General features: G+C 36.7%; 3 protein-coding genes across 3 annotated transcripts; 2 read left to right on the forward strand and 1 right to left on the reverse strand.

Annotated features, from left to right (window-relative positions):
• The first annotated feature begins 6,036 nt into the window (after positions 1 to 6,036).
• LOC143432942 (uncharacterized) lies at positions 6,037 to 7,457 on the forward strand. The gene is made up of 3 exons (XM_076909948.1): positions 6,037 to 6,245; positions 6,471 to 6,598; positions 6,842 to 7,457. Exons 1-3 carry the CDS (start codon positions 6,203 to 6,205, stop codon positions 7,334 to 7,336), a joined length of 666 nt encoding a protein of 221 aa, XP_076766063.1. The 5' UTR covers positions 6,037 to 6,202; the 3' UTR covers positions 7,337 to 7,457.
• A 1,280-nt stretch (positions 7,458 to 8,737) lies between these two features.
• Row (relative of woc) lies at positions 8,738 to 20,528 on the forward strand. Its single transcript, XM_076901675.1, is given in 21 exon segments — positions 8,738 to 8,867; positions 8,964 to 9,099; positions 9,189 to 9,485; positions 9,650 to 9,798; positions 11,414 to 11,558; positions 11,726 to 12,087; positions 12,157 to 12,619; positions 12,708 to 13,403; positions 13,470 to 13,879; positions 13,976 to 14,162; positions 14,273 to 14,420; positions 15,596 to 15,778; positions 15,889 to 15,977; positions 16,061 to 16,118; positions 16,202 to 16,328; positions 16,396 to 16,517; positions 16,609 to 16,677; positions 16,760 to 16,820; positions 16,907 to 17,125; positions 17,268 to 17,438; positions 17,520 to 20,528. Coding segments are annotated over 21 exon segments (6,711 nt in total). The 5' UTR covers positions 8,738 to 8,749; the 3' UTR covers positions 20,021 to 20,528.
• Positions 20,529 to 20,826: 298 nt separating this feature from the next.
• On the reverse strand, positions 20,827 to 23,224 carry Oda (Ornithine decarboxylase antizyme). Its single transcript, XM_076901511.1, is given in 5 exon segments — positions 20,827 to 22,266; positions 22,401 to 22,557; positions 22,648 to 22,897; positions 23,022 to 23,123; positions 23,125 to 23,224. Coding segments are annotated over 4 exon segments (564 nt in total). The 5' UTR covers positions 23,221 to 23,224; the 3' UTR covers positions 20,827 to 22,266; positions 22,401 to 22,441.
• Positions 23,225 to 24,385: the final 1,161 nt, after the last annotated feature.

The following is a 24,385-nucleotide window of genomic DNA, read 5'->3' on the forward strand; positions in this document are numbered from 1 at the left end:
TTTAGGTTCTCGCCGATGGATCGCCGATGGAGCGCCGATGGAGCGCCGTTGGATCGCCGCTGGAGCGCCGAGGGATTTTAATTATTGATATTTTAATATGTTTTGTATATTTTATATGTATGTAATTATTTGTATGTAATTATATGTATGTAATTCCCTTGTTCCCTTATCCACCTTTGTAATAAAATTGTGAAGGAATACATTTTCTTATTCGAAGTGAGAAACAGCCATTTCTATGATCGCGTTTAGTCAGTACTGATAAACACGCGTGACATACTCCCTAGAGCATTCTAAGTTTGTACTACGTGAAATCGTTTCACGTAGTTTCCTTTTTCTCTATTCGCTCGATATTTCATCTTCTATTGCCACGCAACGAGATAGTTGCTACTCGATCAAACTGATGTAGTTTTCGGTGTCCATCGAGATTTTGCAGCTCTGGTCGAATACGCTCGGGGTACTCGAACAGAGTATGGGCTTAGCACAGTGGACGTACCTCTTGATGAGGAGTCCACTTGCTAAGCCTTGCTAGGATCTCGATGGTACCCGCATTCACCATTGGGGAGATCGTGGTATCAACTATTTCGACGTAAGACGTCGCATAATTTGTTCGCGATTCGCGTCTGATGATTCACTTAGTGGCTAATGCCAAACCATCGGGTTAGAATGCTCTCGCGAGAATCTAACGGATGTTTTTCGGTACTTGTTCGTTTTGCTCGCGTCGCGATTTTCTTCTTTCTCCAAATTAGTTTCATTTCTTAACTTTGATTTAACTTAATTTTATTCGAACCTTTACTAAGAGTCATCATCTTAAATATCGTACCGTAGAACACTTTAATTTTTTTAAAGTGTAAGTAGAGTTATCTTAGAAATTTCACTTTGGGTAAGATAATGGCATTCCTCGTCAACCCTTTCGCAAAAGTCCATACTGCAATTTCAAAGATTTATAATAGATTGTACAAAATGTAGTATGGATTCCGGTTTTAAATTCACAAGTAGAGTCAGTTATCGGTACCTTCTGTACCGAGAACACACGTATGTAATGGAGGGTGGATGGGATTAGGGTTGTTTTAGGGATGGGTCCCTGCGTAGTCACCTCCACGAGGTGGGCCTGGCTCCTTGGTAACGTTTTCGAGAGATTGCGCTCTGGAAAACGATATCAAGCTAAGGACTACGCACGTAGACTTAAGTACAGATGTAAATTCGATATTAGAACTACCAAAGCATTTAAACTGATTGTCTTATGCATTAATTTTTAGAATTTTCTATAACATTGCATTAACTTAAATTTATTTCTCACTTTTCATTTTCTATTCTTTGCTTTCCCTTTCGAGTGTTGTTACTTTTTCGCACAACTGTCGTTCTACTTTGTTCGCATGAAATCTAAATACTTTTATTGCGAGTAGTTCTAATGTTGAGTTAGTTAAAAAATATGTACTGGATTGTAAATTGTGTAGTTAGTTAAGCTAGAGTTTAAGTTGAGTTAGGTTTAGGTTCTCGCCGCTGGATCGCCGATGGATCGCCGATGGATCGCCGTTGGATCGCCGCTGGATCGCCGAGGGATGCGTGTGTTCTTAGTTTTAAGTACTATTTTGTATATTGTATGTAATTCACCTATTCTCCTTCCCTCCTCTGTAATAAAACTGTAAAGGAATACATTTTCTTATCAAAAGTGAGAAACATCCACTACCCCAGTCCGTTACCGCTCATCTATTAAAATAGAACAAATTGTTCTCGCTTAAGTCGGTTCGCGTTTAGTTAATACTGATGAAAATGCGTTACATGCTCCCTCGGGCATTCTAATTTTCTGCTACGTGAAATCGCTTCACGTGGTCTTCTTTTTTCTTTATTCGTTCGAGATTTCGTCTTCCATAGTCACGCAGTGAAACAGACGAGACTCAATCAAACTGATGTGGTTTTCGGTGCCCATTGAGATTTCGCAGCCCTTGTCGATTGGTACGCCCGTTGGGTACTCGACTTGGGTATAGGCTTAGTACATTGGACGCGCTCATCGCGGGTTCGTTCCGAGTAGCTCCTACCCCGTGTCGCTGGGGTCTTCGGACCTGCTGTAAGACGACTTGGGGCGGTCTACGAAGTTCGTTCTTGTCGTTGGGCAATGCGTCCTACTGCTAAGCCTCGCTGATTTCTTGATGGTACCCGCATTCACCATTGGGGAGAGCGTGGTTTCGATTGTTTCAATGTAAGACGTGACAAAACTTGTTCGCGATTCGCGTCGGGTATGGTTCGCCTAGTGGACAGTGCCGAACCATCGGGTAGAATGCTCTTGCGAGAATGTAACGCAGGTTTATTGGTACTTGTTCGTTCCGGTCGCGTCGCGAATTTTATTCATTTTTGCTTAATTTTACTTATTCACTTCTCAATTTGAGTTTAATTTTCTTAGTGTCAATCTTTTTACAGTAGGAAAGTAAAATTTAGAATATCGTTCCGTAATACCTTTTACGAAACACTTGAATTTCTCTAAAGTGTTTGTAGAGTCACTTTAATAATTTCACTTTGGGTAAGAAAATGGCATTTCTGGTCATCCCTTCCGTAAATAAAGTCCATATTGCAATCTCGAAAATCTAATATAGATTTTAGAGAATGTATTGTGGATTCCGCGTTTAAATGATTAAAGTAAAGTCAGTCCTCGGTACCTTCTGTACCGAGAACACACGAATGTAATGGAGGGTGGATGGGATTAGGGAAATTAGGGATGGATCCCTGCGTAGTCACCTCCACGGGGTGGGCCTGGGCCCTTGGTAACGTTTTCGAGAGATTGCGCTCTCGAAAACGGTATCATGCTAAGGACTACGCGCGTAGATTTAAGTACAGATGTAGATTTGACGCTAGAACTATTAAAGCATTCAATTTCGCATTAATTAAAATTTTCTTTTCACTTTTTATTTTCTATTCTTTGCTTTTCCTTTCGAGTATTTTTACCTTTTCGAACAACTATCACTCTATTTTGTTTGCATGAATTTAAAATACTTTTATTGCGGGTAGTTCTAGCGTTGAGTTAGTTGTAAACTATGTAATGGATTGTAACTTGTATAGTTAGTTAAGCTAGAGTCTAAGTTAAGTTAGGTTTAGGTTCTCGCCGTTGGATCGCCGATGGAGCGCCGTTGGATCGCCGATGGATCGCCGCTGGATCGCCGAGGGATTTTAATTACTGATATTTTTCTATATAATATTGTATGTGTATGTAATTTCCTTATATCCTTTCTCTCATATCCCTATCGTATAATATCCATACTGCAATCTCTAAAATCTATGTAAAGAGAATGTATTATGGATTCCGGTTGTTTGAAATTTAGAAGTAGAGTCAGTCCTCGGTACCTTCTGTACCGAGAACACACGAATGTAATGGAGGGTGGATGGGATTAGGGAAATTAGGGATGGGTCCCTGCGTAGTCACCTCCACGGGGTGGGCCTGGGCCCTTGGTACCATTTTCCAGAGACCGGTCTCTCGAAAATGGTACCAAGCTAAGGACTACGTACCTAGATTTAAGTCGAAATTTTCCAAGTCCTTCTCAGGACTTTGAAAATTTCTATTCGATTGTATTTTGTAATTGTATAATTCGATTGTAAATTGTATAATTGATTATGGTTTTGTTTAAATTAAGTTAAATTAGGTTTTCGCCGTTGGAGCGCCGTTGGAGCGCCGTTGGAACGCCGATGGATCGCCGTTGGATCGCCGAGGGATTTTAATTATAATTCTTTTTCTATATATTATGTATGTAACACCCTTCTTCCCATCTTCTCCTTAGTTATAGATATTTTTATATATATTGTATATGTTTTATGTATATTTTGTATCTAACACCCGTATTCCCATCTTCTCCTTTCTAATAAAATCATAAAGGAATCCATTTCCTTATTCAAAGTGAGAGAGCCATTTCTATAATCGCGTTTAGTCAGTACTGATGAACATGCGTTACATTCTCCCTTGAGTATTCTAAGTTTCTGCTGCGTGAAACCGCATCACGTATTTTTCTTTTCCTTTCCATTCGCTCGTGATTTAGTCTTCCATTTCCACGCAGCGAAATAGTCGATACTCAATCAAACTGATGTGGTTTTCGGAGCCCATTGAGATTTCGCAGCTCTGGTCGATTGGTACGCCCGTTGGGTACTCGACCAGGGTATAGGCTTAGTACATTGGACGCGCTCATCGCGGTTCGTTCCGAGTAGCTCCTACCCCGTGTCGCTGGGGTCTTCGGGCCTGCTGTAAGACGACTTGGGGCGGTCTACGAAGTTCGTTCTCGTCGGTGGGCAATGCGTCCTACTGCTAAGTCTCGCTGAATTCTTGATGGTAGCCGCATTCACCATTGGGGAGAGCGTGGTATCAGCTGTTTCGTTGTAAGACGTGGCATAAACTTCATTTGCTCGCGATTCGCGTCGGGTATGGTTCACCTAGTGACTAGAGCTGGACCATCGGTTTAGAATCCTCTCGCGAGAATCTAACGCAGGTTTCATTGGTACTTGTTCGCTTTGCTCGTGTCGCGAATTTCATCTTGCTTCCAATTAGTATCTTTTCTTAACTTTAGTTTAATCTCATCTTAGATATCGTACCGTAGAACACTTTAAATTTTCTAAAGTGTCTGTAGATTCACTTTACAAATTTCACTTTGGCTAAGAGAATGGCATTTCTTATCCCTTTCGTAAAGTCCATACTGCAGTCTCTAAAATCTGTGTAAAGAGAATGTATTATGGATTCCGCGTTTAAATGATTAAAGTAGAGTCAGTCCTCGGTACCTTCTGTGCCGAGAACACATATTTGTAATGGAGGGTGGATGGGATTAGGGAAATAATATAAATAGGGATGGGTCCCTGCGTAGTCACCTCCACGTGGTGGACCTGGATCCTTGGTAACGTTTTCGAAAAACTGATCTCTCGAAAACGATATCAAGCTAAGGACTACGTGCGTAGATTTAAGTTATGTGCAATTCAGACAAAACTTTGCAAGTCCTTGTCAGGACTTCGAAATGTTCAATTACATTGTAAATTGTATAGTTAATTAAATTATAGTATAAGTTAGGTTAAGTTTAGGTTCTCGCGGTTAAATCGCCGCTGGATCACCGAAGGATGCGTGTATCTATAGTTTTAAGTACTTTTATATATCGTATGTAATTTACCTTTGCTCTATTCATCCATATAATAAAATTGTAAGAGAATACATTTCTTCATGCAAACTGAGAAGTAGCAACTTCTATATTTCTTCATCCATCGTTCATGATTATTGTAATTTATTATATATCTCACTAGTTTGATTGCAATTCTTTGTAATTTTCCGCTTTAGATGTAAGAGAAAGAGAAAAATATAAAAAAGCTATAAGAAAGAGTGAGACGGATGATACCGACCTTATTGAAGAATCCCTGGCGCCATCTCTTTGAAAAGCGCTGAAACTAGTCGGGAATTAGCTTCACCACTTTTCACAGAGATGGCGCCAGTAGTTCTTGAGTAGTTCACTTCACTGTCGATAACGCTGTGCGAACAGTTTGAGCACTTTTCACACAGATGGCGTCAGGTGTTCTTCAGAAGGGTCTGTAGCATCTGTCTCACTCTTTCTGATAGAATCTTTCTCTCTCTTACCTCTAAAGCGGAAAATATAGAATAATTCTATATTGCTTTTATCTGCAGGTGGTTACATTGGAACGTGCCTTTTTTATCCGCGTTATTTTGAATAATGGAGTACATCAATACAAATATAAATTAAATCGCAATTGCCACATAATTTCTGCTCGACTAAAATTGTTACTCGCTAGTCTCGTATCCTATGAATTTACTCGCTTAAATAACACTGTAATCTGTAATAAAATTTGCCAAACGCTGCCATTTAGTATTTGCCAGCAGACATGGATGTCGCCACGACGCCTATGAAATTAATGTGCATCTATTCGCCAAAGGAATTAATGTCACGATTTGTGACAAGCAAAATATTTCATAATTTGTTGCATTATTGACGACGTGATGGAACATCTATTATTGTTTTGGTGATTCAAGTTTTACAATTGTTAGAGTACGATACATCTGAAAGGATTGTTCATTATTATGGAGAGACGGTTTGCAGTAGATTTTCGTGACAGCCACCACAGATTACGCTAATGATATGAAGAGTTAAATTGTTATTGTGTTCATATCGCACGAGGAATAAATACGAGTAGAACCTGCTGGCATCATTATGTGTTGTGTATTCTTCTTTAAAAAATGAAAACTCTAGAAGGGAAAGTAGTCGCGTTAGGCTCACAAGGTAAACTTTGTGTTAATAAACAATTGGAATCATTTAATTCTCATTTTTTTCTCATTTTTTTGCACCCAATATCCACCCACATGTGAATCTACACACGATATAGTATATGATATATTCGTATTAATTAATCGGAGCTTATTAATATTTGTATAAATATATCTAGGTTAATGTTTTATATTGAATAATAGTAATTGTATTATTTAATTGATACAAGTAATTTTTCAGGTGTTGGTAAAACAAGTATGATAGTACGCTATGTTGGAAAATCTCTTAATCAACATGTTAATCCTACAATTGGTGCATCTTTCTTTACTTGTAAATTAAACTTAAAAAATGCAAGAGTAGTATTACAGGTACGATGTAATACGTACGGTGCAATATTTACATATCTAATTTTAGATCTTTCCCTTTTATGTAGACATCATTTTACTCGAAACATTTCAGTTTAAAAACTTGAAAATTTCATTTATTAGAAAAGCTATTTCTTTGAGAATTTGTATAAATATTTTTAATAGTATATGGAACCGTAGCAAATAGGTTTAACGAGATATCTGCATTAAATACAGCATACCTTTGTCTGTTTTTATTGGATATAGGTATGGGACACAGCAGGGCAAGAAAGGTTCAAATCTATGGCTCCAATGTATTATCGAAACGCTAATGCAGCTATGTTAGTGTTTGACTTAACTAAGTACAATACATTTGCAGCAATGAAGCAATGGGTAACAGAACTACGTAGGAATGTAGAAGAAGCTATGATATTAGTTGTAATTGGAAACAAATCGGATTTAAGGAAAGAACGAGAAGTAGATGCAGAAGAGGGTAGGGTGTATGCAACGAAAATTGGTGCAACCTATCACGAGACATCAGTGCTGCAAGGTGAAGGAATTGAAAATGTGTTCTTAGCTATTGGCACGGGTCTCCTTGGATTATCTTCGACTGAACACGATTCTACATCCATCAGGGTATATGAAACAACGGATACGAATTGGAATAATACAGATATGTCGCTTATACCATCCCACGAGGAAAGTCCACAAAACCTTAGTATTGCTCATGGTGTACAAGAAAAACCATACACGTGCTGTTAAACTTAATAATCGCGATTTTCCCTTACGTGTATAATAATATAACTATTTTATGCACAAACCTGAATGAATGCGTGCATTCTCATACTTTTCAATTCAATTAAATATGTATAGTTTGTAAATTCTTGTTATAAATCTATGTCACTATCTTATGGAACAATATTTTGAATACATTTGTAATAAAAGTAAAAAAGTATTTTATACTTTCTAGGGCGATGTCTCATTAACGTGATACGCACGATGGTAATGCTGACAATTCCATTAAATAACGATGTAGTTATCGAATTCAAACATAATATTCGCAACTTAATTTATAGATTGGATTGTCATGTTTTCTTTTGTGTATTACACGATATATATCACGCTGGTGTACATAGAATATAAGCATAGAAGGATAATCGTAAGGTGAGTCATCCTCTCTTTGGGCCAGGCTTCGCGAAGCGTGACACGTCCCAGCTTTGTTTAAATTTAACTTGTCTTACTTCCGTTACGTAAGTATTTCTTTAGTGTGCCTTCATTTAAGACTCCAACACACAAATACATAGTTTGTAATAACGATGATTCACTACGCTCGTTTAAGGATTTTGTTAAATTAGGTGATTGCTTATATTACGATTGTGATTAGAGTACAATTGAAAGTAGATGAATCGATAAATTAAAATGAAAAGATGTTTACTTAATCATTATTATATTTGCCATTGTAATCATCGATCCAAATCGATTAATTTAGACTTTTAACGTGAAGAGATCTCATCAGCCTCCCTATCAAATTACATTTATGTTGCAAGATAAATCTAATCAATTACGTAAACCATATACCCTCGATTTCGTTTCAAGTACGTATATACATATATATATGCACGTAATGCAAGTTATGCTGTGCAAGTAAGCCAATTAAGCGTATTCATTCTGCGCGACCAAGTCGCATGAATAAGTACGGGAAGAAAGAGAAGCGTGCTCTTTGAACATCCTGATGCACATCTTACCAAGTAAGAAAACAATGCACCGCGAATGCACATTCAAAGCGTTCCTTCGTGTCTATGAGCAGATCTACAATGGAAGAAGGACAAGCAGCGGATAGAGAAACTGTTCTAACGTAACAGCAGCTTTGGAGAACTCTTTACAGTTTGTATAAGAGAGCACTACTGATGGTTGTTATTCTCAGTCAAGTTTAGATCGCCGAATATCACTGAAACATCACTAAAAATCGGTTTCATTCGTATTCGTATACATTCAGTGCAATACTCATAATCGTGGTATACGTGCTAACATCAACGTAATTACATTTTGTAACAGTGAATGTAACATTTTTTATCCGTATCGTTATCTGTTCGATCAGTTAATTAGTCGTTTCGAGTAGTAGTTTCATGTATGCAAATAATTAAGAGGCGAGTTAGTTCGACAAACGATAGCGAAATGTTTGGACCGAATTATAGATCCTTGCCCCTTGCTTTTCAAGCTCTCAGTATCCTTCAACAATGTTCACGAATATTGTCTCTTACGATCGATAATCGTCTAACGCTTGCCGCGAATGGTAATTGGCACAATAGAACGCATTCGAATTATGTAAAAAGCGTGTGTTTTAATTAGAAAACGACGATGATAAAAATAGATTTCTGATCTGCCTTAGAGTGTTATACAAGAATAGCGATCGGTTCTAAATTGCCAGATGTGGACGCCGTGTCACGAATCAACGTAATAAGTTTAACGGAATGCGAGGAGAATTGTTTTAAAAATAAGAACGGCTGCAACGCGTTTTCATTTGGGTAGAAAATATATAGATATTCGGCATGATAAAAGAAGGATTAGAAACAATTGGCCGATATAATTTGTTACCGATGGATTGTTTTTTTAGTGTCGGTGTGAAGGGTAACAGCACCTGTTTGATCAGCCTGCGTGCACCAAAGCTCGAAGACCTTGAAACTAATCTCGAATACGATGTTTACGCAAAAAGAGAACACGACTTATCGTGGTGCGACTTTGATCATCCTTTTGAGAGCTTCAATCGTGAGAGTACAAGTGGAAATCGTTCAGTGAAAGTAAAGAAGCCAAATAAAAAGGGACCAGTTATAAATACCAACAATCCTTTCGCAAAAGTAGTATTAAAATCGATGCCAACTCTAATAGCACTCAGCTCATTATCACTCTCGAGGTAAACATCTTTTTAAACGTGCAAACGTGATAATCTTCCTGTTCCATTATAAATAACGCTTGGTAATAGGATAATTCGGTGCGTCGTTCGAATAGAAATTAATTAATACATATTTCTGAACATTGAACCAAATATGTAGATGAACGTATTTTTCAAATTTCAAGAAATAAGAATGGCAGGACGAACTATGGACGTCCTGGCATCCATCATTTATTTATCAATCACGATGAACAATTCCTATCCAACGATAACAACCTTAGACATTCGAGCAGTATTGCGAATAAGAATGGAAGAGCATCGGCCAGTCCTTTCGGTAAGTTGTAACGTCTTATGCAATTCAGTGCATGTACAGATTCTCTCGACAATTTTTACGTCTCGTGTGACGTTAAACACAAATGTAAAACCGTGGATGATGCGTTCTTGTAATTCCGTTATGTTACGTACGTTAGAAAATGAATGGCATTGACATGAATCAGCAAACAATGGGTATTTTACGTATATGTGTATATTATAGATACACGTATCTGTATATGTACACATGAAATTATTCAAGAGAAATTTTCTTATATAAACAAAGTAAGACATTTAATTCTGTTTAAAAAGAAAAGAAGACAGCGTAAAAGAACTATTGTTTACTTTTCGATACGTAATGTCTTTGATACTCGTTTACCTTCCCTGATTTTTCTTCTGTCGACTTCCGTCAATCCCTTTCATTTCGGATGTTCTTTAATATAAATTAGAATCAGTTGCTCGTAAGTGATGAGATATCGACTGATTAGTCAATTTTTCGCATTGCATCGTAATTACAAAGACCCAGGCTAGCTGAAATAATTGCATCTCGGATCCTTGATGAATCACGAAGGACACGAATAATGAAGCTTGTTCAACTTCAAAATGACATCATTTCAATGAACAAACAATTGAAATCCGATTAAATGATAATGAAACAGAATGACAAACTGGAGAAGAAACTGAGTTTTTGCTTTCTTTTCTGAACAAAAAGAAGAGCAAAAACAGTAAAAGTAGAAGAGAAGTAACTAGGCTTGAGAATACTTATTACAATTTACACGATATCACATACATTGAAAAGTATATGCAAGTGTTTTGTGATTAAACAATTGCAGAGAAGTATTTTATAAGTAAGATTTTGGAAAAATGATCGTCAGACGATCTGTATTTTAATCGTAATACTAATTTTAATATATTTATAAGCTCTAAGCAATTGGTCCCTCCTCCGCCACGTATACTTCCTCCCACTATTTCCTCGGAAACGCTCACTTTTCTATAAAACCGTGTAGAACTGCAATTTCACTACTATTTTTTTACACGTTTTGTTATTTTCATCTTACAAACATGTCTGGTATCCCTTTGAGTGTGTAGTGTTCTCTATATTCATCTGTAAAAGGATATGCACCTTGTAAAAATCCGTGGCGTGATCCATGCAGTTGAAAAAGTTTGTACAACGATTTAACCAGAGAGAATGATGATTAAAGAAATTAATACTCGCGTGTTTACTATGAAGAGTTTTTGTAGCAAGGAAAATAGTGTTTTTTGAATTAGCCATGGTAATTTTCACAACTAAAAAACGGAATATGTTTAGCTGGTTTTGGGATCTCATTTTCTTATCGTTTTTTCTTCATTCATCACACAGTTCGACGATCTCAGAGAGGAATAATAATGATGATTTCGCACGTAAGTTCGCAGTGAAAGAAAAAAGCCTTTAAAGAAATTATATGTTTCATAAAATTAAATAATTATCATGTCTTTAGTCTAAAAACTTTGTTAATTCAAAATAACTTTAGATTTGCATACCTTCAGTTTTACAAACGTATAATGGTATCGCTGTTTAGTATTTCGCATAAACATGTGTTGCAATGCACGCGTGTGTCTGTGTCCATTATTTACATAAGTATATTTCCCACATTTAGTTGTAATTTGTCATCGGAAGCTGCAACCTGGCAAGAAAATGATGGAGTTACTGATCGAACGCGTTGTAAATTGTGAAAACCTGCGAGATTGTTGTCGGGCATGCGATTACGAAAAATCTTTCGCGTGTAAAGGTTTTAATCACAGGTATGTGGTGTGTGTTTGCATGTGAATTTATTTTTTCTTTTTTTTTTGCTAGCAACGAATTTACTTTGTTTAATAAATTTTGGGAATAATAAAAAAATAAAAATTCAACTATACTGATATCTGAATTAGAAATGATAACGTGATTTACTTATTGTTCAAATACGTAGAACAGACAATTCAAAATGTACGTGCGAACTGACATCAACGCCGTATCTTCACATGGACGCTGACGAAGATTTCTTAGACGATTCTCATTGCGATTATTACGAGAAAGTTGAAAATTGCCCTTCGATGGTACGTAGTAACAGCGTGCCGTATTGGAAAGACTTTGTTAAAAATTATAGACAAAACGATCAGGATCCATGGTTGGATCGTGGCGGTGTGAATAAAGATTTTCACCGTGAATCGTCAATCTCAACGGATCACTTGAATTATAGAAACAGTTACCCATCGAACCACGAATCTGCCCACGATTACGTGAACGATCTTGCACGATCAAACGAGCAATATCATTACGAAGAACCTCGCGGTATAACTTTACGACAAAAATTTTCCAAATTTCTTAGCCAGATCAATTTACATAAATTTCACTTTGTAGATTTTATGCCTCGCCACAATGATTTCAATTGGAATCGTAACTGGAAAAGTTCTCGCCACCCTGACATTACCAACGGCAACACTCTACCCAGTTCTCGTACTAGTAGTTACGACAGAGATTACTTAAACGTGAAGTCTTCGATCTTCCCGAAACCACGGTCGGAAGATCGTCCTTTGGTACGCGGAATTTCTATTCCCATCGAGAATGAACACTTTCATGGAAAATCACACGATTACGGTAGTGCATTTAATTATAACGATAATTACGCGCCTTTCTCAAAAGAATCACACTACGAAAGACACGAATCGTTGCCACCGGTAAGTAGATGCTTAGTGAGGCTTGCCTCGGGTTCGAAATTGAACAGGCGTGTCATACGGAAAACCTGCCTGGCACACGATCTGAAACAATGCGAAGATCTTTGTGTCAACGAGGCAAACTTCTCCTGCGAGAGTTTTGCTTACAGGTAAACGAAATAATCGAAGTGTTGAAGTTTATCTCTGTATAAAACGAGCCAAAGCGTTTTGCCAATAATTCTCTATTACTTCTCACAGATATAACGTACTAACCACTAATCCAACTGATAATTGCTTGTTGAGCGATTACTCTTATCAAGATCTAAATTTTTACACGGATCTCGATCCAAATCGTGACTACGATACTTACGTGCTCATGTCGGATTCTAATAGTTGCCATTTAAAGCAGCCAGTGGATCGATACCCTCAGGAGGAATGCTTCACGAGAATCAAAAGCGGCTTTACTATACCGATCGACATTACGAAAAAGTCGATATTGGTTCACGATTTAGGAGAATGTCAGTTTGCATGTACAACATCCCAAGAATTTGTCTGCAGAAGTTTCGTCTATAAATACGGAATAGAAAATCACGAAGGACGTGATCATGGTCCACCGTCGGTAAATTGTTTTCTGACCGATTGGTCGTCAGGTGAAATAAATCCCACGAATATGTTAGACATGGACGGCGCTGAATTGTACGAAAGGACTACATTTTCTAATGGTTGCGATACGTATCTTTCATCGTCGATCCCGAATGCGGTTACTCCGAATAACCACGGATTCTCTCCAGTGCAGATGGATGAGTTTTGTTACTCTGAATATCACAGACCGTGCAAATTAATGCCTCACGCAATAGTGTCCTCGGTCCGAGTTGTTGAAAAATCCGATTGTCGTCGGAAATGTTCAACGATGAGACAAACTGGTATAATACCTTGTATGTCTTTCAATTACATGTAAGTATCTTGTTATTTCGTGCGCATATTGTCGTACCGTGTAATAATCGAACATTTCATTCGCAGAATTAATATTGGTGATACCCAGAATAATTGTTTTTTAAGCGATATTTCTATAAGAGATTTAAGGCCAAATCTGGACTACATTCACGATAACGATCACACGTTATACATGTGGAAAGATTTCGATCCAAATTGTAAATTAATAGCGAACAGTTTAAGCACAATAAACGGTCCACCGTTACTCAAAAAAGATGGTCAGCTATTTCCTCCTATATCGAGCTACCCGAATACCCAGAGAACATTGGATAATAGAACTCACATTCCTGAATCGGTTTTTGATTTTTCTACTCGATGGAAAAGTAAATTTAAATCGGACAGCAGCGAGCCCGATTACAAATATGACACGCCTAATGGGGACGACAAATTTGTTCTCGATTCCGACGATTTTCAATATGGATCTAATTTTTTCGATTGTAAGTAGAAATAAGAATAAATAAACGTGGCACTTTTATGAAAAACAACGATCGAAACTTATTCGTTTTGTTTTGTACCGCATTGATTACATACAGCGAACCAACTTTCTCCTTCGCGACAATATACGGTCAATGGTTATCCTTGTAAGAACGGAACCGTGTGTCAACAAAATGAAATCACCGGATTCTGGTCTTGCGAGATCGATAATAATTATGATAATTGGGATTACTGTTGTAAACCTACTCATCAATGCGGATTTTCGCAAGGATATCATTACCCTTGGTACGGTTTATACAAATTAAATTAATTGTGTACTTATTTCTGTCCTTTTACAAGCGAAATTTCATTTACTCCTTCGTCGTCGATTTAAAAATATACCATTAATCTTGCAGGTGTTATGTAGGTACTAATGAAGATCAATGGAGGCCTTGTAGCGAAACGTATCATCCGTATTATTTTAACAAGGATCAACGATCAACATTGTACAGCGCCCGTCACTGGCCAGTAATTTACCTACACGAATCGTCACCCACACATTGCTCTAGACTTTAAACCGATGCTGGCAAGAAAAATTCGTGAACGAGTTTTTCCAACAGAGATATAAACATCAAAGTTCAAATATTACAGTTCAGCCAATTTAAACGACATAAATCTACGTACATATACATATTAATCTGTCTTTGTTTTATAATATACGATCAGAATATAAATAAAATGACGAAACATTAGAAACAAGTATAAAGTTTTAACATTTCAGGTGAACGAAAATGTCACGCGTTAAAATATGTTAAACGACGTACGAATTCACTTCGCACAACGCACGGTGTACAGAGCTGAAAATATGGTTAGCTGGTTACAGGGGCGGAGGGGGTTTTTATGATTCACTTTCCACTATCTCGCTTAGTTTTGATACTTACATCTCGTTCACTCTTAGAAGAGGTACGTCTCCATCACTCTGACCAATTAGACCCGTGTTCTTTCCGCCAACTTGCTGATCACGAACTATATCCGTATAGACAGTCCTTTGGATACTGACGCCTCGTGTGACACTAATCTAGAAGTAAACAACCAACGAGAAGTGAAACGTCACTAGGGTGAACCAGCTCCTATTGGACAACGCAGACCTTTGTGTCGTGTGAAGTTACACGATGCGCCAAAATTCAAAATATTGCCTGTATATATATATATATATATATATATATATGTATATTACAAGTCTATGCATACATACCATATATGCAATAACTCGTTCGTTGCAGAGGTCGCTAGTGCTGCTCGCAGCTTATTTTTTCATTGTTGTCGTTCTTTTCATTATCATATCTTGTTGTCATTGTACAGTTGATATATATAGGTCGTAGTAATCACTTTATTATTAATTTCATAGCGGGACCACTAGTAACAATAAGTATCGCAGTGTCTCGCGTTATTATTGTGAAACAGTTCTATTATGGCGGCGTCACCGGCGTCGCCATCATAGTCCATTTATGAGCCCATCAAATATGATCAGACAAACGGAATTCAATGAACACGGATGCCAAGAAGTTTATCATTTAATTTAGTAGAGATATCGTTTCAGTTTTCCAGCATCTTGTGAACGTATTGCTACTGTCAGTTGCAAGAAAAAAACAAGAGAGGCAACGACATATGTACATTTATATGTACTGTAGTACATATATTGAATTTTAACCAAGTTAAATGTATGTTACTCCCTTTAGGCAGTATTTGTACATTTCTGAGAAATTGTTTATATTACAAAAATGCCAAAAAATCGGCTGGTTACGCGTTCAGTGACTAATAGTCGACCGCCTCATATGACTTTAAATTTGGAATGTGCCGAAGAGCCACTTAGCGAAGCTCAGTTAATGTTGCGACTAGAGCTGAAGGAAAATTATGATAGAGTATGCTTTATTTGCTTTACTCCAATGTAGTAAATCTCTTATGCGTACATCCTATTCTAAATGAATCGCATTCAATCATTGTTCAACTTATCTAGTTAACGCTTCCTTAGGTTGCTGCTACTTTAGAGGAATTGGTTAAAGATCATGGCGGTAAATTGGTATGCCAAGCAGGCAATGTCAACGGTTATCAATATACATTGTAGGTATTATTTTCTACGTAGATGTTATCTTTTTGCAATTGCTTTTTAGCAAACTCAGTGTTTGTATCTTCTCGTATACCAGGCCCTCAAATCCTGCACAAACAATGGTTAAAAATAATCCTCAACCTATTGTGAATGTAGTGAGTATTTAAAATTTTATACAAGATGTATAACGTAGTTATATATGCAATTACTAATATATTCCTGTAATTATTGTTCATAGAATCAGAACAAAAGTCAACCCATTAAATTGAATGTATTAAACAATGGAAATGGAGCACAAGGTAACATACAATTGGTTGTGGATTCACGAATGGGGGTTATTCTTGGATCTGTGGCTCAGCCCCAAGGTAAAAAGTGGTTTATGTTTGACTACACCTGAATAAGCGTTAAATAATAATGAATAAGAAATTATAGGAACTAGCATGACAAATGTTCCATCAAGCTCAGTGTCGACAGCTTCAGCATTAACTCCAGGATCGATATCCACACCTACGGCCACAACCATATCCACTGTTACACATTCGCAAACAGAAAACGTACGAAGCTTCCAAATTCCAAGAATTACACTCTTAAACAAGGACGAATTCTAAACATTATATTAAAAATATGCATTTTCCTTCTTTTCAGTATAAGTATACGCGTTCCGGGCGTAGAACAAAAGTGCTTCAAGTACAGCAGCCCGATATAATAGAGGAAGTATGTTACGCGTAAATATCGTTTCACTTAACATTTTCTTCTTTTTTTGTTGAACTGACCATATCTGACTCTGATTATGTAGCCCGCGTTAGTCGCTCGTGGGAGACAAAAATTGGGATCCTCGACACATGTTGTTACACCAAGTAAGCTATCTCTTCCAATCGCTATTAAATATACGTAAAACGAATTTTACAACACATTCTATAGGACATTAAATTTAATATTTCAGCTACGACCAGTCCACAAGGTGTAACTAATCTCAGAATAAAAACAGTAAGTAAACAACAAATTCTACCAGCAGTGTCATCAACAACGCCGACTGTAAGTACAACTACAGGAACGGCAACACCAACGATAGCTGTGACGGCAACAACAACGAGACTGGCTATTACAAAACCAACCGAACATACAAGTATCGGTGGAATATCGGTCGGAATTAAAAATGCAGGTTTGAAAAAGAATTAGTTTACTTGTAGTAAAAATTGTTGCGTTGACTGAAACAGAATAGTGTTTAAATGTCCACCATTCCATTGCAGTCAACGTATCGAACAAATTACTGGGTTTAATTTAAATAAACATTTTCAATTTAGCTTGCGATCAAATTGACGAATCGAAGAAGAATCTTCCAGATGGAAGGGAAGTGACTTTTAACAAAATAAACGGAGGCAGAACGTTCCCTTCGTTAGTTGTCGTAGCTAGACCGAATCTTCGTACGAAGGATATCCCAGCACAAGTAGCTCAAAAAGAAAGATCTGAGTTAGGTAGCTATCTACTCGGATGTGATTATAAATTAGAAAGGAGGACCCATTTTTATGTAAATTATTAATGTACGTTTTTTTCAGATATGAAAGTTAAGAGTGTACTTATGTTTTCGGCAACAAAATTTGCTGAGTGGTTAATACAACAAGGCTTGGTAAAATCGGAACAATATTGTACGCAACATAGTAAAAACTATCAAAAGACTAAATTAAAATTAGGAATGTATAGTGACCAAGGTACATTTCCGTATTCGGGAGGATACGTTTGGATTTCAAATTGTTGCCCGGATCGTTTCGTTTCCGTTTTTTCCGGCTCGATTTTTCAAGGAGCTACGTACACGCCCACCGTTCTTCTGAAATTAATTTATCATTGGGCATGCCAAACAAACGTTCAAAATGTTATTTCCTGGGTGAAAGTGTCTAATGTATACGTGAAAAATTTTTATACTCATTTACGTAGTGTTTGCACCGCCGCAGTTTGGGATAAAACTCGCAAGATGGGAGGCAAAAATTCTGTAATACAAGTTGGTGTAATTAGTTTGGGTACAACGTCACAAGATGGAAACTTACGGCAAGTTAAAGTTGAGGTGCTCGGTGTATTAGATTACGCCACACTTGACTTAAGATTAAGAGCATGCGATCCAGTACAAGACGGTGATAAATCGTACAAACGACGATTCAATAATATTTTACATCCGCTGAAAGAATGGGTGCATACGGATTCGAAAATTATGACGGATTTTACCGTCGACAAAAGCACACTCGAGGAAATGGGTTTTAATCACGTAACACAGTCAGCATTTTCCAACCAAAGTCCTCGAAATTTTATGAGCAACTATCACATAATGGAGTACTTGAGGAAAATTGTCCCGAGGATGTTTCAAAATACTCTTAGTTTACTCAGCAGACAAATGATACAGCAGTTTTTAGACGAGCTAGTATGGAGAGAAATGTACGGCTCGACTGCTGCTCGAGCATTCGATAACATTATTGCTCACATCGCAGAGCAGACCAGAATTGATGCGAACGATAGTCTTCTCGACCGTTTAACCAAGATAGCTGCCAATCCTTTTCATAATTGGTCTTATTCAATTGGAAGCCCACCGCCACTAACACCGCTTATGACAATAAATAAAGAAGAAATTCATTCGGGCTGCGAGGTTTTGATTTCAACGAACAACACAAATCAAATTAAACAACCAGAGATATTACCTTTCGTTCAAACAACGAAACCTGGCCCGAGAAGAGGACGAAAGAGGAATATGGTAACAACTAGCCCGGAACCTGATCTAAAAAAAACTATTTTGGATTCGAAGAGTACGAAAGAGAAAGACCGGGAAAATAAAAATGAACAGGCACAGTTACAAGAACTCTACTATGCTATTATGGAAGGTGACAAGAGCCTCCTTCTGCGGGAGCGTAAATGTACGTTATATTTCAAGTGTTTCCTTTGCGCAACAACGATGCGCTCAAATACAGAAGTTATGGAACACACTATTGGACATGTACCTCCACAAGTGCCCGGACAATCAAATTCTCCTGTGTGCAGGTATTGTTGCACAGCATTCTCGTCTCAACATCAGATGATAACACACGTTACGGAAGCGCACAGCAACTTTGGCCACTCCGACAGTGATATGGTCGTTTGCGCCATTTGCGAACAGAAATTCGGAAACAGTGGTCTTCTCGTTAACCACTTATCGTCTATGCATTGCCCTTCAGAGATGCCATACCGATGTGAAACCTGTGGTTACCGTACTTCGAGTCACAAAGATGCTATCGATCATTATTATCAGGTTCACGGCAAAGGCACAGGGTTACAATGCCCTTATTGCTTGAAAGTAATAGATTTCGTAAAAGAAGGTAATCCCAGCGCTGCCAATGTTCATGCTTTTCTACTACACATGCAAAGACATGTGATTAGAATGGAACAGGGGCGAGGGAATAAATGTTCGAGATGTTGCCTCTGGTTTAATCAGAAAAGTTCGTTAAAAGCTCATCAAAGGGAATTACACGATTCTGTTTCCAATTCGAAAGTTATTCCGTATTCGAGCGGTAATAACGGAGTAATGGTTTCGAAGCAACGACCTCAAATTAGACGGTTCGATATCGACAGCCCCATCACGGAACTGCCATGCGACGAGAGAATAAAGAAGTGGATCACTGGTCCAATTGTGGTGAACCTTCCAGTTGAGAACTTATCCTGTCAAGAATGCGAGGAGGATGTGGACGAGCAGGACCACTATCCGGGTGAACAAAAATGCCAATTGTGCCGCTACGTAACTTGTTGTTGGCGTGCGTTCATAGAACACCAACAACAAATTCACAACGAACGACCTATGACCAGTCTGGTTGTTCCTTCTCCTCTCATGAATATTCCACTAGACGTAAGAATGCAATGCTCGTGTGGTTACGCGACAACTGACGGAAATCAATTGGCTTCGCATCTAATCAAATGTAAAAAAGTGTCCGCCTATCCCGTACAAGATGCAGCCCCGTCCGGAATGCTGAACAGTTTGGGTCTGGTACCAAAAAATAATTCCGATGAACTAGATGCCGATCTAAAAAGGACTAACTTAAATTAAAGTACAATGTTTGTGCAACAAGTTTTTTTAAATCCGTTAAATACCGCGAACGATAAGTTAACTGTTTAGAGAATTGAAGTGACATTAGAACATTGGGAAAGAAAGTAGGTTACATCCGTGTAGCTGTAATATAATGAAATAACAGTTCGGCTGGAATTAGAACGTCATGATTAAACTCTGATCTGTGCTGTATATTGGTACACTTGTTTTCATTTTTCTGTATACTGCCGAATTTCGCATTCTGTTTTCTTTCGATTAAAGAAATTGCAACTAATATAAACAAAATTCTCATTCACTGTTATAAACTAATTTTGAATGTTCTTAATAAATAAACTTTAAACAAATATATTACCGGTGGATTATACACATTACACGACCATGTGATGTGTATACGTTTGGAAATAGCTATCGCAATAATTACAAACGTTTCTATGGAATTATGTTCTATCGATATTCATTAATATGTTTATATTGTTGAGTTGTACCTTTATATGAAATAATAATAAATCATAATTATAAACAAATTTAAGGAATCGTGCGTATATGCACCATTGCTCAAAACTTTGGATACACTTACTGCTATTATATCCCATGTTCAAGTATAAATTACCGAATATTTAGCACCTCATTACATATTGTAAATTAAACAAAGTAAAATGATTCGCTAATATATTGACAAAAGTTCAAGATTAATATTATCTTTCTATGAACACATATACTCGAACTTTTGGGCGTGGTGGTCAACATACCGTGTAAAAAAATATATTCTTTCTTTCATCCTTTTAATATAGGACGAAGCATTAAACTTGTTTATTTTCTTAAGTTTTATTTAGCAAGTGTGTTTTTGTGTAATTCCAATAATAAATGTAGCATACATATATCTTTACGCAATCAATTATATGAATATAGTATACAATATACTAAGTGATAAAATTGAACTTATAGAGTTATGTTTTCAGTTAGAGAAATTGAGATAAATTGGAAACTATTTGCGTTAACATACAATAATTCATTATCCTACACTTATCTAAATTTTTAGCAAGCTATTAACACTTTCTTGTTTTTGTTTTTTTAACATTTTTTAATTTTTTTTCATGATTTTACAGTTATTTAACATTGTCCATTATCCAGTCAACACTAAAGAAGGTATTTATTAGCACAAACTCTACAATGTTAATTGATCGGGGTTACCAAAGATTATAACTACATAATCACCATCGTCTTCACTATCGTTAACACTATTAAAGTTATGATTATTACTTACATCTAAACGTAATAAAGAAATAGTAACTCAGTTTCGTTCACAACGATGGCTGCCAGTGTACAATTTATTGCATAAATATTTACGTAAATATTATAACGAGGTATTTTAAGTGTTTTAAATATGATTGTTTAGTTACAAAGTACTCGATATTACTTATGCTTACACCCCTCATTAAACATACATAATTACATCGAAGTTCTTTGTGGAACTAAAAGTTTGATAATCCAATTACACTTTTACGAATAATATTAAACTGAACTTTTCTGAAAAAATGGCCAATTTACATACACCGTGTAAAAAATGTAAGCTGAATGGAAATGAATTAAAATAATCAAAACACTGGTTGCGCATCGTTATACTGGTTACACGCGCGACTCCATAAAATAATAATACTACTTACAAATGATTGAAAAAGAATATATGATAATACAAAATAAAACTGGTGAAACCCAACCTACCACAATTAACATTGAGATTTATCGATAATAAATTTCTTACATAATTTGACGTCTCATAGCTTTATGTAAATTTGAAGCCTTGATATCGCCAAATTTTCGTACGTGGGAAGCTTCGTCAGCAATTTACATACTCATAAAAGTTACTAACATTGTATTCAAGAGAATGAATCGGTATTTCCTCCGATAGGATGTTTACACGCGGTTTACGTATATCCGACTATTAGTTTCGGTTTGTTAGTACTGTTTGTATGTACCTCTTCATTTCGTACGTACAATGTATAAATATATTCCCCTTAAATTTAACGCCAAGGTGTATAGTGTTGTGAAACATTATTTTTAACATACGTTAATACTCTTCCAATATTTCAAAAACCTCATCTTTGATGCAATAATTTGTTTTTTGCAAGTATTACTTATGTTGAAATAAAAATTGAAATTACTATTTCATAGATTTCCCATTCAGTTTCCGATTTATAGTTTTTAATTTGTATTTGTAGTACATGTCCTGGCTGAAGGATTCGTTCCTGTAATTGAAACAAAAAGAAAAATAAAATAAAATAAAAAAAAGAATAAAAACCAACAGGTTATTGAAAATCTTGTAGGAATGAAAGATAAACGTAAATAAGGATTGGATTTTCCCGCCAAAGAAAAAAGGTACCTGTGCGTTAAATTTGAAAGAGAAGTCGAGCTTCTGGTTGATTACTCGATGGCATAGAGCATGTAGAGATTGCCAGCATCACTGCCTGGTGGTACCAAGGAGTGAGTCGGCGGTAGAACACTGAAGCCCAAAAACATGAAGGTACGAACCAGCATTGCTAAACCATAATAACAAAGTGTTTTAGGGGAGAATTTTGTTCCCTCGTAATCAGTTTCAATGGAATCAAAGAACGGTTGACGACAAGTACCTCGATCTGCCCTGTCTTTACGCAGACAAACGATGATATTTGTACATCGTAGTGTCTCTTCGGCATATTCCAGGAGTGAAACAAAGCCCTCTTTTGAACCCTCAGGTAAAAGACAGCTTGGCACCCGGATGTAAAGACAGTAACGCCATACTACTGTTTCCCACTCGACAGATGTGCTTTCCGTCAAGTGCAGAGTAAAAGTCAAGCGCAGCGATTCGCTATTCCGCACAGCTTTTAATAATTCATCCTCCTAAAAACATGTTTAGAATTATGCAAAAATTGCAAAAATTATAGGAAAAGCCAATTGTTGTTTTTAATCATTGCAGATAAATGTAAAAATATTTATTGAATATTTAATAATTATCAGTACATACTTGTACAATGTGGGAGCTCACAGAGAGCTGACTCTGCTTGATCCCCACGCCGTGGCTCTCTGTGTTGACTGTGGATACAGACAATGCGGCATGGGGCACATCAGGACCACCACAGAGGCCCCACACCCAGCGTTATACAATAATGTTGCTGAAGTCTAGAGCTTTCTTCCAAATTTTCATCCATGTACTTGCTTGACATGTCACTGTAATTTGCCACATAATTTTATTGCTCAGTACATTTCGCATATAAAAAAAAACCAACATTGATTCAAACCATTTAAAACTTTTAAATAAATAGGATATTTATTCGTACGTTTATTCTAAATTTATCCTCTTTTGTAATTTTGAAAGCAGGAAGAAAAGAAAGCTATAAAACCCATTTCGCATAAAAGATAAGATTAGATCAGTTCAGTTTGGTTTTTCCATTACTGTGTACATACGCGACTACAATGGCAATTATGTAAGAAATCGTTATAATTTATCTACGCGCGTTTCATGTGTATGTGAATTTAATATTTAATTTCCGTTATACATGTATATATGGATACACATACACACGTATACCTATGGGCGTCGTATGTATATACATGCAAAAATATTTCGCGAAGTGTAATAAAATGGTAACGAAATTTGTTCAATTATTATATTTTTATCCATTTATACGCAATAAAGGAAAACAGCTGACGCGTACGACGCAGCAGCGTATACGTGCTGATCCTACGTCACGCGATGGATGCTCGTGATTCACGTGGCAGTATGCATACAACAAAAAAAATAATCTTTCCGAGATTTATTAAGAGTATTCAAATATTTCTTTCCCTATTCTTCGTTCTGTTCTATTTATGCAACTTTTTCCAATCCTCCTTCAATGCATAAAATTCTATCGTAATATATATTGTTTCTAGATACTTCTATCACTGAACAAAATATAACATTAATTACGAGAGAATTGATTATAAATCCGTTGAAAATATTAGGTATTATCGGAACAAGTAATGGGATCGAAAATAATTTTACAGGAATCTTTGAATCCTAGCGTAGCCGCTAAATATTTGTAGGAACATTTTTATGGGTGAAAAAACGCAAATTGTTTCGTAAGCATGCTGTCGAGAACTGTGGTATCGTTACGAAAACCATATGGGTTTAACGTAAAAGTAATAAAGAAAACATGAATACCTATAAATAGAGCAGAAAATGGCGATGAAAAACTAAAGACAGAAATGGCGCAGTAGTCGCACGGTACTTACCAATTGCTGGATATTAGACTTGGCATTATTATGCCCTTTTTACTACTTTCGCAATTACTTAATGGTAGATTAGAATTAAGATTCATGCTTTTTTCTTCGTAAAATCTTGACAGCCGT

Source organism: Xylocopa sonorina, chromosome 1, assembly GCF_050948175.1.
Source record: "Xylocopa sonorina isolate GNS202 chromosome 1, iyXylSono1_principal, whole genome shotgun sequence".
Lineage (NCBI taxonomy): Eukaryota > Metazoa > Arthropoda > Insecta > Hymenoptera > Apidae > Xylocopa > Xylocopa sonorina.